This window comes from Psammomys obesus, unplaced genomic scaffold (assembly GCF_907164565.1).
Source record: "Psammomys obesus unplaced genomic scaffold, mPsaObe1.curated_primary_1811, whole genome shotgun sequence".
NCBI classification, from domain to species: domain Eukaryota; kingdom Metazoa; phylum Chordata; class Mammalia; order Rodentia; family Muridae; genus Psammomys; species Psammomys obesus.
This window is the reverse complement of record NW_026585797.1, coordinates 31897061-31912706: the sequence shown is the minus strand read 5'-3', so window position 1 is coordinate 31912706 and position 15646 is coordinate 31897061. Positions and strand designations below refer to the sequence as shown.

Here is a 15646-nt window from a genome sequence, read left to right as displayed (position 1 = left end):
ACACACACACACACACACACACACACACACACACACACACACACACATACACGTATGCACATATACACCCTAAAATATATGTTCTATACATATGAGAAAAGGTGCTATTTGTCTTTTTGACTCTGGCTAATTCCATATAACAATAGATTCCAGTTCTGTCTACTCCATTCATATTATCTGGGAGTAACTACAGTACTAACAAAAATGGGGCCAGAAAGATGGTTTGGCAGCTAAAGGTGATTGCCCCAGAGTGTGATGACATGAGTTTATGACACTGGAATCTAGATGGTAGAAGGAGAGAACTGAGTTCTGGGAGCTTTCCTCTGACCTCCACACATACACAATGCACACACACAAAGAAATTGCATGTAGTAAAAGAGAATAAAAGTAAATTTAAAGAAAAATGATGGGGAAAGTGGTGAGATTTCTTTATAATATAAACTCGGTCCCAAAAATGTCTGTGTTCAATACTTTCCGGCTGAAAAAACGTCAGAAAGACTAAAGGAATGTTTTCCATTTAATTACATAACTGAACCAACACATCCTGCTAGGTACAGAATACAATAGAAGGATAGGAGAGTCTACCTAGGAAAACATACCCTCTTTGTTCCCTAAATAAGATTGTAAAAGCAGTATACAGAAGGCTACTAGTAAGCTGTGCAAGTGTGATGCCAGTTTCTAGTAAGGGTTGTTTGCTTGCTCTTATTTTACAGGTTTCAAATGATTGACCACACACACACACACACACACACACATATGCACACAGGCACATTCTTGCTTTGCAGAGCTTCATAATAAACTATAGAAACCAGAAACAAACGAGCAGGCCTCAAACATTCCTGAAATGGCAATCCATGTTTCTACATGCATAACAACTACCTTACAGAAAACCTGTTTTGGAATTCTTCACAATCATAAACAGAAAGAAAAAAGACTAAGATATCAGCAGATTTTCAACACTAAATTAGAAGTTGCTTCATGCCCAAGTTCTATCCTTGCTTGTTGATGCAGGCAGTCTATTTAATTACTGGTTTACCAGGATCTACCCTTGCTTGGTGATGCACACAGTCAGTCTATTTAATTACTGATTTACCAGGATTCACCCTTGCTTGGTGATGGATACACACAGTCAGTCTATTTAATTACTTGTTTACCAGGATATCCTTTGCTTGGTGATGCATATAGTTGGGTCTAGTTAATTACTAGTTTACTAGTAGAGTGCAAAAAGTTCATAAAGTCAGATGTTGTGTAAATAAGTGAAATGTGCAAATTATTTTAATTATAATTAAAAATGTTCTGGAAACAAGATAGAACTAGAAATACTACCACTTTTTGTTTACCTTATAATCTTCTAGTACTTAAGGCATAAAACCACAAGAGAAACAGACATAAATTGCTCACTTGGGTAAATGTTTTTAGAAAATCAGGACACTGTTAATAAATATCTTCTGTTGCCCAGATGGCATCTAAGGGCTAGAAACAAAATGATTTTACATTTTCAAAAACTAGCTGACTTTCCCATTAAAAGGCTATGTGTTCTATTCAAATGTCGACCTAAAAAGTTATAGATTCTTCTCAGAATTTGGAACCACATACACGGCAGACTAGTTATGTTTCATGACTATGTCTCTGGTTTTAAACATTTAAACTGTGTAAGTTTGTCCTATGCAAGATAAAATACAGCGAGTTAACATGTGGTAGGTTGTTTCTCCATCTGGAGACGATTAGGAAATGAGCATCCATAGGTGCTGACCACTATTTTTTTATTCCTTTTTTAATTATAATTTTATTATTATTTTATTATTAATTACAGTTTATTCACTTTGCATCCCACCTGTAGCTCCCTCCCTCTTCCCCGCCCAATCCCACCCTCCCTCCCTCTTCTCCTCCCATGCCCCTCCCCCAGTACACTGATAGGGGAGGTTCTCCTCTCTTTCCTTCTGATCCTAGTCTATCAGGTCTCATCAGGAGTGGCTACATTGTCTTCCTCTGTGGCCTGGCAAGGCTGCATCCCCCTGTGGGGGAGGTGATCAAAGAGCCAGCTACTGAGTTCTTGTCAGAGACAGTCCCTGTTCCCCTTACTAGCGAACCCACTTGGAGACTGAGCTGCCATGGGCTACATCTGTACAGGGGTTCTAGGTTATCCTTGGTTGGAGTATCAGTTTCAGAAAAGACGCCCGGGCCCAGATATTTTGGTTCTGTTGCTCTCCTTGTGGAGCAGCTGGCTGACCACTATTTACCTGGTTTAAGAGGTCTTCGACTTGCTTCTGCCATGAATCCTTGGCGGCATTTTTCTCTCGCTCTTTCAGCTGCAACAGTTGGGACATTGCAAACTTTTTATCCTCTTCGTGTTGCAGCCTTAACTCTTGGCGAAGCTTAGAGCACTCTTGCCTATAAGAAAACATAGGCATTTACTTTATAAAGAAAGTTGTTTCCTTCAGGAAACATTCTCTAGGGGTTCACAGGTTTCCCAAAAACTCATTTGACCCTCTGGTCTCAGAGTCTCAGTGTCACTGGATTCACTTATAGGAAATTAGTAACTTAACCAAGACTGCTTCTCAATTTACCATTGGCAGAACAGGCAGGTGGACAAGAGAGTCTTCTAATTTCAAGTAATATATATATATATATATATTAAGTAATATATATATTATATATAATATATTCATATATATATATTCAGAAAAATTAAATTTAAAAAGTGAATCTGAATTCAAACAGGAAAACAAAAATAGCTCCAAACTCTCTGCATTTAGTCATGAGGAATAATTAACTTACACTACTCTAGCATATCTTTTAAGGAGGCTAAACAGAAATATTCCCACAGTGAGATCATACTGCGAAGCCCATTGTACCTAAGATTTTCTGTCCACTTGATCTCTAGATCGTGGGCCATTCTGTCCACCCTTAGCTTCTCTTCTTCCTTCATGGTGGCTAGAGTTTCTTCATGCTGCTGCTGCTCTTGTTCTAGCTCAGCCTGAGGGACAGAAAGACAAGTGAAGACTGGTCTCCACAAGCACAGGCAGAAGAAGAGCATGATAATACAGAATGTGCTAACCCTCACATAATAATAATGCTAGCTAGGAGAATTAGTCAGGATATTTCAACAAAATACATGGAAAGCATTCTATATTTTAAATGTTCATTCCTTAATTTTTTAAAATCAAAGCTTATACCATCTAAACAGTTTAAAGTTAGTTTACTAAAGCTTTTTTAAAATCATGAACATAGGTCATACAGTCATGTCCCTCCAACTAACTCATATTCATGTTTAAGATCAGGCTATTTGTCCAAAGCCTGATCATCACATCTGTACGCCATCAGCACGAGTAAAGGAGTTACAAAGAATTTATGTTGGCTGGATGTTTTTCTTATGTACCTTGAAGCTACAGGCTCACGTGTTTAGTGCTATGATACTGACACGATACACAAGAAATCCTTGCAGACCGGCATAAACCAAGTGTGTCCCTGGAGCCGGTGGCCGGAGGTTAGTATGTGGACAAAGGTGCCAACTATGGACCACTGTGAGCGCGGTGGCTGCTCAAAAGCACCCGGCAAAAGAGAAGCAGGTTCTGGTCTATCCTTCCGTCACTGTGATGGCCATTTCTGGATCACTCTCTGACTGATAGCATAAGGTATAGCAGATTTAAAGGCTATATTCAGATTAATGACAAAACAAGCAAGTCGGTATTAAAATTCCCATTCGATGCTGTTCACTTGGCTAATCAAAACAGAATTCAGACACCTGTTCAGCCTCTAGGAAACATTTTTCCACAATAGGTGGTATTAAATATTATTTTAATTACACTCAAAGCATTTCTTATTTAAAACATTCTGCATTAAGACTTCTTTTTAAGAGAGTGTGTGTGTGTGTGTGTGTGTGTGTGTGTGTGTGTTGACATGTACACATGTATGTAAATGTAGGTGCCCTCAGAGGCCTGAGACATCGAATTTCTCTGTGGCTGCAATTACAGGATGAAATACACTGAAGTTTAGGAATGAGGTAAATACCAGGGTGAGGTACCATAAACACACACACACACACACACACAATGTGCAACTTTCAACTAAATAGATTTACCAATTTAAAATACCTTCCTTCTTCATTTTACTTTTGCTAATGTACAAAAACACCTTTTAATATGATATAGTCATTCCATTCAGCCTTATTTCTACCACTGAGGTAACAGGCAGTGTTTGGCATCACATAAATTAAATATATCATATATTATAGTAACACTAAGTACAAACTTATTCCTTGTCATATTAGCATATTGAATCACTTAGCTACTACAGAAGCCATCTATTTATTTTGTCATAGATATCAAAACTAAAATGCAATTGGTATTCAAAGTCCACGCAATTATTTCTGAAATAATGAAAGTAAAACATAAATAGAATTATATACATACAGTATAGGAGGCACATCAAGGACACATACACTTGGAGAGTCACCAATTCTAAGCTTAAATCTAATATCATTAGTAAAACCAACATAAACCGAATGGTTACGCGTTGGTGAGCACTCTAGTGTATAGAGCTTATCTGTTTTAATTATTGTAACTGTGATATGAAAAGTATTATTATCCTGCTCCCTGACTCATTAAAGTGTCAAGGAGGAAAACGCAGCTCTGTCCAAGTGAGGTAGTAAGTGGCGGATGCAGAATTCTCACAGGACCACCCGTGTACTGAGGCCACACCCCAGATCACCCCAGAGGGAGGCCATGAAGAACCCTTGTCTGCCTAGTGTTACAGACTCTGGAACTTTGTTGTACTTCCTAAGAGTGGGAGGGGAAAGGCAGGGCCTTCTGAGACCTGTAAGTCACAGAGAAGCCCTTGTCTGTTATATATGAAAGCTGTAGCTTCAACCAAGAAAAGAACTTGCACATACCAATTATCCTGGATTTAACTGTGTCTGTAAAAACTCTTCCTGAAATCTTAGCCCGGAGACTCAGTCTATCTCAGGATGCAACCATATTTGGAAACAGCGTCCACAGTTTTATTTACTTGAAATGAGGCCTTATCGGAAGCCACTGAATCTTTAATCCAACAAGACTACTACATTTATAAGATGATAATGTGGAGACAGGTAGAAACTGAAATGATGTGACTAAACGCAAAACAATCTCCAGGGCTACAAAAACCTGCCTCAAAGGAAATGGATCCCTCTTAGAGACAAAAGACAGAGGGGATGTCCCTGTCAGCACCTTCATCTTAGATTCTCCCTCTAGAACCAATAGGTTCAGTTGTGCTCAAGTCACAACTCCTGCAATACTTTCTAATGGGAGACCCAGGAACTAGTACACTAATTATATATAAATGGTGCCTGTGTAGGTTTTAAATAAAGTGGCCCAAGTATATTTGTATATTCAGACATTTAGATTAAGTAGAATGATGCAGTTACCTGGACATTTAATAGGGCATCTTTGGTCTCTTTTAGCCTGCCTTTTGTCAGGTCCAGCTCATCCTGAAGCCTCTCTTGGGAGTCCTGAAGAGAGGAAATGAGTCCTTCGGCAGAGCCGAGACCCTGTTCACTTTTCTTTACCAGATCTTGGAGGCGGCCAATCTGTGAGTGAAAAGAGTATTTTTAATATGCTGTACAATGGGAGACCAGCAGCGGTTCCAGTTTCTTCTGAGAGGTTTTCCTGATTTTTGACTTTCCCGAATGGATGCCTTCTTTGTGAATTTGGAAGAAGCACTTAGCCATGATACTCTTTACCATTGGTTATTTGTTTGCTTGTTTGTTTTGAAAAGACTTCCAAGTCTACAGTTTCCAGCTTCCAGGACCATAATGCAACAAGGGCTTAAAGAAAATTCTTAGTTATATCACATAATAAAACACCTATGAAAAGGAACTGAAGCAAGATGAAGATTACATTAAAAGGTAAAAAATAAACTGCTTTAAAGCTTTTTAAAAAATTGAACCATTTATATATCATCAATTGAGTCCTCCTTTTATTTGGAAAGACAATACATTTAGGTCAATATTGGCTATCTTTTACGTATATCTTAGGGGTGTAATTGGTACTTGTGTCTCTATTCAAAAGTTGCTCAAAGTTTTGATTAAGTTAGAACTAGAAACAAATGGACAATTTGTTGCCTGGGTTGGCAGAATTTAAAAATCCATGAATCGAATACTTTAAAAATCTAAGAAAATTCTATGAAGTCAAACTCATTTGAAAAGAAAATAGACAGGCTTTCATTTAAAATACATGTTTTTTTTTTCCCAAATATTTTCTTACAAACATAGATTTCACAAAGAAAGCTATCTTTTCTTCATAAAGAAAACTGCCCTTCAGCACCCTCTGAGACACACATTTCTTCCCAGGCATCACTGACATCCTATTCCTCCAATGCGGATATCTTTAGGTGTACATGCTAAGTGAGTCTGGAGGTGGTAGTGCGTAATCTAAATGGCGTCTCTAAATGGTAGTAAGCCATAAAGTGAATTAACAATTTCACTTTTTTTCTTCACTCTAACATATCATAGCTGAAGATTTTGAAAATTTGGCAGAACTTCATTAAATTCTCTGAACCTAATGCCTGCCTAGGCACGAGGCGGACTATTTTCTTTCATGGTTATAACTGGCCTGGTCAGTTGTTTAAGTACTTTGAGTCATTTTAAAAACACAAATTGCCATAAAAATACATATTCTTTCCTGATTTTTTACAGTTATTGACATGTTCATGTTTAGCATCAGCTTACAATGTTTTAAGCCTTACCCACCACCCTTTTAACATCCCCATTCTGTATTCTACATTGCTTACTTGTGTCTTCTCAACCTTTTGTGCTGATCTGGCTTGTGAATGATTGTGCCTGGCAATGGTAAGTGAATGGCTGTAAGAAAGATAGTGGTCCCAACTGGAAGATTAGTGAACATCGCGGAAAGTCTGGTCTCGAGTGCAGGCTCGGCCATAGAAAACAGGACAATGATCCCCATTGTGTCGGGTTAATGATCACACTACAGGACATAGAGGAAGCTAAGTAACTAGAAAAGATGTAGAAGACAATCCATGTGAAAGAACACAGCCAGGTGTGATCGGTATGTGTCTACAATTACAGCGTCTGGGAGGTTCAAGGCCAGTCTGGGATACAGAGTGAGTTCAGCTTAGCCTGGACACTATGACAAGATACTGAATTTTATTTTTTAAGCTGGAGAGATGTTTTAGCAGTTAAGAGCAGTGGCTGCTCTGCTTGAGGTCCTGTATTCAATTCCCAGCAAACACATGGTGGCTCATAACCATCTATAATGAGATCGATGCCACCTTCTCTCTGATGCCCTATTCTGTCTTGGAGGCATGCATGCAAATAGAGCACTGACATATATAATAAAAAAGTAAGTAAGTTATTTTGAAAAAATTAAAGCCAGAGAGATGGCTCATCATTTAAGAACACCTAATGCTCAAAGATCCAGTTTCGGTTACCAGCATCTACAAGGCAGTTCACAACTGTCTGTAACTCTAGTTTCAGGGGATCTGACACCCTCTTCTGGCCTCCACAGTATCAGGCACACTTGGGGTGCAGAGACATACTTGTGGGCAGAACACCCATATACATAAAGTATTTTTTAAAAATTTAAAATAAAAACAACAAAATCTAAAAACATGGAAATATTCTTTCTTTGACAATCTAGCAAGTTTTTAGTTGAAAAAACATTACATGGTTATAACATATTAAAAATATATGAATAAAAGTATTCTAAGTAGCACATAAAGAATAAAGGGATGTTGTATTAAGGAAATAAAGAATCTAATTAAAAAGGAAATAAATATTTAAATAAGCAAAACCTTTTAAATTGTGCATAGGTAAATGTAATAAAGTACAAAAATCAACTACGTGACAAGAACAGTTTGTTGTTTCTATGAGTATAATACAAACGGGTTATGTTTGAAAACTATTGTCTGCCACTGTCAAAATCTCCCTTCTGCACGTGGGACATCTATCCTCTTTCCCCATTGGTATCCTGTGGCCTTAGCAGGAATTCAGCCAAACTCCAGATACCGGGTTGGTCAGAGTATTACCCAATACAGTTGCCTCATTCTGCAGCCACTGGGAAAGATTCAGGGGCAGTCATGGGGATAAACACATCATCCATAGAGATCTTAGACTTTTTCAAAGAAAATGGTCTCCTAGTGACGCTCATTCATCAGCTGTACCATGCCCCAAGGAATGTATGACTGAAGAATAAAGTCAACACCAAGATGGCAAATCCAAGAGAAGACAAAGAAACCCAGTTCCAGTGTCATCAGCTTCGGTTCTGAATCCAGTCTCTTGGAGTTCACATTATCCTGAAACCTTTTAATGAGGGGCCGTAGTATTTCCTTTGTCCTTCTGCTGGTTTGCATCGGAACCTGCTCTTTGCAACAGAGATAGAATAACCTAGATTCTTCTTGATATTGTGACCCCTGAGACAATGTAGAAGGTAGCCACCTCCTCCCGAGACGTGTTCTCCGACCCCTTCTCGTAGGATGCACAGAGTAAACTTGCATGAATGTGAGCGTTGGCCCTAAGAACACCCACAAGTTTGTACTTAGCTCCTCTAACAGCTTTCCGCCTGTGCTAACAGTCAAGACTGTTCACAGCCTCTGTTACATAAGGCTGCTTAACTCTCCAGCTGCCTTAGCAATCTTTGGTCATGATAGTTAAATTAAGCTCAAAATAATAACACGTGGATAGAGATCTTGATTTTACCCACTTAGGATGTGGCATGAATACGTTTTATCATTCGAAAGTGACTTAGTAGCTAGAATCTACTGCCTTGCCTTGTATTATGGATAAAGGAGAGAAGAATACAAGTCAATGCCTGGCAGACAGTAAGCAATACCATTGTTGACACTGCTGTTGTATCATATCTAGACTGATATTCCTGTAGAATCTACAAAAACCCATGCATTAGGGCCTTTGTATAATATCTCCTCGACTTATCATCCTGTCCAGCCCATCCATCAACTTATCTTTCTTGGTACAGTATGCATCTAGCTAGACTTATAAATACCTCATCATATCAGGGACCGTGTTAATTGCCACTGCATCACCATGCCTCAGGTCTTTATACCTAACCATTTAATGTTTACTAAATAAACGAATGAGTCAGTAACTAAAATTCTTCATATAAACGTACTGGTTAAGGAATAAAATCTCTTTAACGTCTGAGTATGTAACCATTTAGCCTGTAAAAAGAACTCCAGTACTTCTGTTTTCCTCGACTTTGTCCTGTTACCAGGCCACATGGTGCTTCCATGCAGAAGCAGGCAATCCCCAGGGGCGTGCCAACAGCTCCAGAGCAAGGAGAGACACAGATGGCAGACGCTTCTATGTGAATTAGAAAAAGACTTCCTTTCTTTTGTGGAAACAAAGAGTTCTGTGGAAATTAAAGCTACTTCTGGATTTCTCCCATAAACAGTGCTGACATTTTCTCAGTAATCCTTTATTATTTGCTTACAGTGATAAACACACAACTGGAGCTGCTGTCAAAGGGCATGTCCCCCCGAGGCTCCCACACAGGCTGCTAAGTCCGTTTCTGGGAGAATTACATGGCTTCATCCTGCCCTCAGCTGCTTCTGGGTGTTTATCTCTTGCTACACACTCAGCAACATTGCACGGCCCCAATTTTCTGACCATGGAATGTCATTTTACTCATTCCTAGTTCTTAAATTTAGTGACATTAAAATTATTTTTCTTGTTTCTCTTTAGTTTATAAAAATAAAACAGTGGCGCTTGTTTTCCTTGCTGTTTTGTAAACACTTGTAAGGTAGTAAAGACAGGGATTTGAGCAACTTATCACCCATTTACACTCTCCTTTCTCTTTTGTGTATGGAATGCTTTCTTTTGTGAGCACAAGTTCCAGCTTTCACAGAACAAGCAAACAGGTTGTGCTGTGGCTTCCAATGTTGTTACCATGACTTACAGGGTTGAGATTGAGTTCCTAAACTTTGCTCTCACATCACTGTAATGTATGCCATTTGGAGTCACTGAAGGCTAGGTGATAAAATCCTTAAGAATTCCTCCTTATGATTTCAAACACTTATATTAGAACATTCATAATATTGCCAGTGTTTCTTTTTTCTAATTAATACAGTATTAATCAATTAATACAGCATAATAATGTAGTTATAATCTGTTTTCATTAATGATTTGTGAATGGTTTTTATAGAAACCTTGGTTAACTGGGAAATTTGGCTATCCTTCATTTTAAGTTCAGGAAACAGGAATTCTATTCCTGGAGAGCAGAGTCAGGAGGCTTAGATCAGAAAGGCTGCCCAGTCCGAAGGGAAAGCAGAATTGTATAGAGCAATGAGCCAAGCAGATTCTGGGGGAGCCATAATAAATGAGGCACCAAAGCACTGTCAGGACACTGACACATAACTGAAAATGTAGCCAGGAGAAAAGAAAAAGTTACATATTCACTGCAACTCTTCTCAGGGAAGTTTCAGTCTGTAGGTTGGAAAAATACTGAGACAAACCATTTAGAAATGAGAGAGGAAGCCCGAGAAGCCGGCACAAGCAACAGGTGGTCACTGAAGTGCTTTCTAATGAGAGCAGGACACGGAAACTTGTGTGGATTTTGATAAGAGTGCATTTGTGAAGTTGGTGTGGACTAGCTAGGGCAACAGACGATAGTCTGGGTTTCCACCAGTGTCCACCCTAAGACTATCCTCACCAAAGTAGTCTGCAGCACTTTCTCTGGATAAACATTTAAAAACAATCTAAGAACCCCGAGTGCATTCTACAGCCCGCTCAGGGGCACTTGTGCCTTTTGCTGTGATTTCTGTGGGCAGATTCAGAGTAAAAAGAAAGGGGCATGAGAGGGCTGTTGGGAAAGATGAGATAAGTGAAACAGGAAAAGCAAAATGAAAAGGGTAAAGACAAGAAGTGAGTTAGAGAGTCAGAGGGAGCTCACCCAAAAAGCCATACAGGGATCAACTAGAAAGATAAAAAGGTAAATATTAGGGAAGCATTTAGCAATTGCCACACTGAGACAGAGGAGGACCTAATGGCATGATTTATGAGGCTCTACATATATTTTTACTTGCAAGTTTTTTTTTTAACTTCTAACATTTTTCTTGTATTCTATCCTTAGCCTTTTCTTTCCCAAACTAAATAATACTTTCCTATAGATTCAACAATTTGTTTTAGAAGCCAGTATCTAGAGCCTGCAAAGTTTCTATCTCTTTAAAACAGGTCTCAGCATAGAGAAGACTAAGCTTCTAATTTGCACAACAGTTGCTTCTGGTTCACCTCCACAAAAACATTGCCATTTAATGTTTTTAAACAGTAAATGTTTACCAAATGGGACATAAACACGTGTTAGGAAAATTCATCACTGAGTCAAGCTCTTTGGCCAGTTCTGCTCACCTACCAATACACTGCCAACCAGATTACATTACTATAAAGCATAAATGTAACGTAGGCGAAAGGCCTAAAGAGCTCTTGCCTCCTGATTGGCTGAAGTCAGCTTGTCTTTCAGAACTTGCTTCACGTTTTCTAGCTCTAGTTGAAGCTGATTTTTATCCTCTTCCAGACTCAGTTTCTCCTTTTTATATTGTTCCTCCAATTCCTTGGAAAGAGAAAACAAAATTTAAATTAGCAAGATTGGAGTACCATATTCCTGAAGATTCCAATAAAGACAGTCCTGTTAAAATTTAACTTTGCAAATGAGCTTTCCCTGAAACAGTTAACTGTGACTCCATTTAATACTCAATGGCGTAGATGAAATCATTCTGATCAAACCATTAGATAATGCTCTTAATCATGAGTGTGTGTGTGGCTGGCTAAGATACTGCACACAATCAGAAAAGCATGATATAAATAATAATTTGGCATGATAAAGCAAGCATTCTAATTCTCCTGAATTCTGCATTCTCTTATATGTTTACATACAAAAAAATTTCTGTAACATTTCTGGAATTCACTGTTTGATTATGGAATGTAGTTGAGAAGTAACACGAACAAAATGAAGGTAATCTGACTGTAAAATCAGTTAAACTGATACTTGCTAAAGAACTTATCTATTTTCCAGGCATGCTACTTAATACCTGGGCCTCACTGGCTATGCGGTATGGTATGGAGCCTGTCTTAATAACCTACAGTACCAAGTAAGAAACTACTTACTCATCAAAATTAAATTGAACATACAGAGAGAAGAGGGAATTATCCAGGAAGAGAACTGATAAACTCGGAGGGAAACTTAAGAGAGAAAGCAAACTGATGACATGCCACTCCGTGGTTTGGTTAAGGGTAGACATAAGAGAGAGAACAGCAAGAGGCATCTGGAAAAGTCCAGGGTAGAGAGAGAAAGAAGTAGGCTGAACATGGCCAGCTGACTGGACATGGCCAGCGTGAGCTTCGAGAGAGGGGAGACTATCAGGTGATACAGAATACAGAAAACACAGTGAGAGGAGCAGAAACAGCATAGAGAGAACGGCAGGAATAGCAGGGTTTTAAGTGGAATGAGTAACTGCTGGAGAGAATGAGCTAGAGGGAGTTTTGGGTAGGACTTTGAAATATGCTACAGGTGTTTGTAATGCTGAGGGAGCCTGGAGGCCAATATGAGCCTTGATATGGTGATAGGTGCTACTGGTAACATATGTCCCTCCATGTCCCTCCGCCAGAGGTAAGGAAATGACTCCTTTTGGTAGAGCAGAACCAGTTTTACAAGTTCCTGAGGAATGCTGGCTTTTGCCCAATTTCAAGGAATCCTCCTTCAATCCAGGCTGAGCCCATTTCTGGATATACGAACTGCCTTTGGGAGTTTGGAGAACTGCAGTTTCCACTGGACTTGACACTAAGTATGGTTTGAAAAGCACTGCCAGTTGTACTGGCTGGTTTTGTGTGTCAACTTGACACAAGCTAGAGTCATCACAGAGAAAGGAGGCTCAGTTGAGGAAATGCCTCTGAGAGATCCAGCTATAAGGCATTTTCTCAATTAGTGATCAACAAGGAGAGGGCCCAGCCCATTATTGTGGGTGGTGCATTTTTTGGGCTGGTGGTCCTGGGTTCTATAAGAAAGCAGGCTGAAGAAGCCAGGGGGAGCAAGCCAGTAAGCAGCAACTCTCTATAGCCTGCCTCAGTATCAGCACTTGCCTCCAGGTTCCAGCCCTGCTTGAGTTCCTGTCCTGACTTCCTCCAGCAATGGGCCATGATCTGGATGTGTAAGTCAAATAAACCCTTTCCTCTGCAACTTGCTTTTTGGTTATGGTGTTTTGTCACAGCAGCAATAGAAACCTTAACTGTTTGGTTTCAGAAATCCTTGGTCCCTACCTGCTGCAAGGTGTGGCTGAATCCCTCAGCCCCGGGGAGGGGCTTCTCCTCTTCTAGAGGCCCTTCACTGTACAATCCAGGTATTTTTGGCTCCTCTACCCCTCTCTTTCTTTCTCTCTCCCCCTCCCCTTCTCTCTCTCTCTCTCTCTCTCTCTCTCTCTCTCTGTGTGTGTGCCCCTCTCTCCTCTCTCTCTTTCTGTATCTCTCCTCCTCTTCTCCCCTCCTTTCTCTCTCCCCCTTTCTCCCAATAAACCTGCATTTATATAACTTTGTCTCACCATTAGCTCATTTCTTTTTATTGCTATCACTAAGGCACCTGTTAAAAAATAATGGCAGAATAGAGGGCAACTGAGCATTCCAGGCAGAGGAAAAGGAATGTCTAAACATAATGCACATATGTATACAAGCACACCTTGGTCAGAGCAGTGTGTCTACAGTATATGGTGAGAAAATCTATGTTAGGAACCTTCTTGACAAATCGGAGCTGGATGGTATTCTAGGAGTAGCCATAGGCTTTGATATACAACTGATACCCAACAATGGTTCATTATGGTGAAAATATTTAAATTACAACCTACAGAGGGAAATTTGCCAGTGAGGAGTCTACAGGGATCAGGCACTGGACAGGCTAGCCAGACTCCTCCAGCTGTGACAGCAGTATAAACTAAAGCCTGTAGGGAGGCCCCGGAGGGGCTCAGGGCCCGTTGTTTTTCACTAGGGCCTGGTTACATGGGCACCCTCTTCCAACGTTCCAGTGGGAAGCAGGCACTCTGCATCATCACACTACTGGAGCATACAGTTTAAGCAGGCGAGCTTTTCATCTTGGGGGAAGAGGGCGCCCCTCTGAAACCCCAGTTTCTAGGAGCCAGACAAAGCCTAATCTGCCCGAGGAGAGCAGTCTTGGGTCACTGCTCCTGCACATGTCGTCTCTGTCCACTTGTCCAGAAGGTGACTTTCCCACAGTTTCGGGAAATAGAACCTTTTTGTAATAAATAAGTAGCAGAGAGGTCATATTCGCTAAACTTTATTTTATTTTCTTTCATTTTCATAAACATTTGTTATTCAGTAGGCCTCTTAAAATAAGTTCTCTTTTTTTCTCTTATGAAAATCAATTTTTTTCCCTCCCGATTATGGTTTCCTCTCCCTCTATTCCTCCCATTTCTTCCTCACAGCCCCTTCTATTTAGATCTACTCCCTTTCTGTCTCTCATTAGTTAAAAAAAAAACAAAACAAAACAAAAAAAAAACAAAAACAAAACAGACTTCTAAGAGTTAATATTAAAATATGATAAAACAAAAACTAACAAGCCAGAATAGTACAAAACAAACAAATAGAAGGAGCCCAAGAGAAGGCATAAGAAGCAGAGACTCACTACTCAGTCAGGAATCCCATAAAAACACTAAGCTGGAAGCCATAACATATAGCAGAGGACCTGATGCAGGCCCCTGCCTCAGTGTCTGTGAGTTTCTATGTGTGTGCTGATCATGTTGATTCAGAGAGCCTTGTTTTTTCAGTGTCCTCCATCCCCTCTGTCTCTTATACTCTCTCTGCCTACTCTTCTGAAGGGTTCCCTAAGCCCTGAGGGGAGGGATTTGAGGGAGACATCCCAGTTAAGGCTGAGTGTTCCAAGGTCTCTCACTCTGCACAATGGCTGTGGGTCTCTGCATTTGATCCTGTCTACTTGGTGGAAGCTGGCTGAACAAGGCACTGACCTGTTTCCCCTAAATAGTCTTTAAAAAAACAACTCTGATCCTACAGAAAGAGTGTTCTTGAAGAAAGCCAGTTTTTGCTTATACTTGCTGCACTAGCTGGGCTGTGACAAGAGATGGGAGCAGCAGTAAGAAACAAGCTATGTTGTAAATGGTACCAAGAGGGCAGCGCAGAGGGCTCTGTGGCAAAGCCCTGCAGACAGAAACATTCTCTCCAGGAGCTCAAGAGCCTCAGGAGGTAAGTAAAAATGTCACAGGTGTGGTACGGAAAACCTGCTGGATTCTCAAAGGCTGCTCCTCAGCTTTATAAAAGGAAGAAACAATGGCTGGGGGAAGGGCTCTGGCCAGCCCAGCTTTGAGTCTCTCAGACCTGTGCAGCTGCCTACACCCATGCAGAGTGCTCCAGCTGCAGCTTTCATGAGCTGTCACCCATGTTGCTGTGAGCTTTTGAGTCATCCCTATTCCTTGTAAGTAACCCCTCATCTATGCCCCTGCTAGGAATCCCAAGAAACACACCTCATGTCCTCAGCTTGGACACTGGCGTAACTGTTAACTCTGGTATGTTTGAGGCTCTTTCTGGGGGTGAGTAGGTGTATGTATTGCTTCCTCAACACAGAGCTTTTGAATTGTTCACATATAGAAAAGTCCAAGTCATCTTTCTGATGGCAAAGAACAA

The 15646-nt window shown here is 40.2% G+C and overlaps 1 protein-coding gene across 7 annotated transcripts in view; it reads right to left on the bottom strand.

The window, feature by feature from the left end:
• Fam184a (family with sequence similarity 184 member A) overlaps positions 1-15646 on the bottom strand; it is a 99220-nt gene that overhangs the window by 34574 nt on the left and 49000 nt on the right. For all 7 annotated transcript variants that reach the window (XR_008719254.1, XM_055599459.1, XM_055599461.1 and 4 more), the window contains exons 6-9: positions 11436-11558; positions 5405-5566; positions 2856-2977; positions 2241-2391 (exon numbers count right to left, since the gene is read on the bottom strand). Coding sequence is in view for 6 of the 7 variants with exons in the window: in XM_055599459.1 (XP_055455434.1) it covers positions 2241-2391; positions 2856-2977; positions 5405-5566; positions 11436-11558 (558 nt within the window). In the remaining variant the exon portion in view is untranslated. The remainder of the gene's footprint in view (positions 1-2240; positions 2392-2855; positions 2978-5404; positions 5567-11435; positions 11559-15646) is intronic.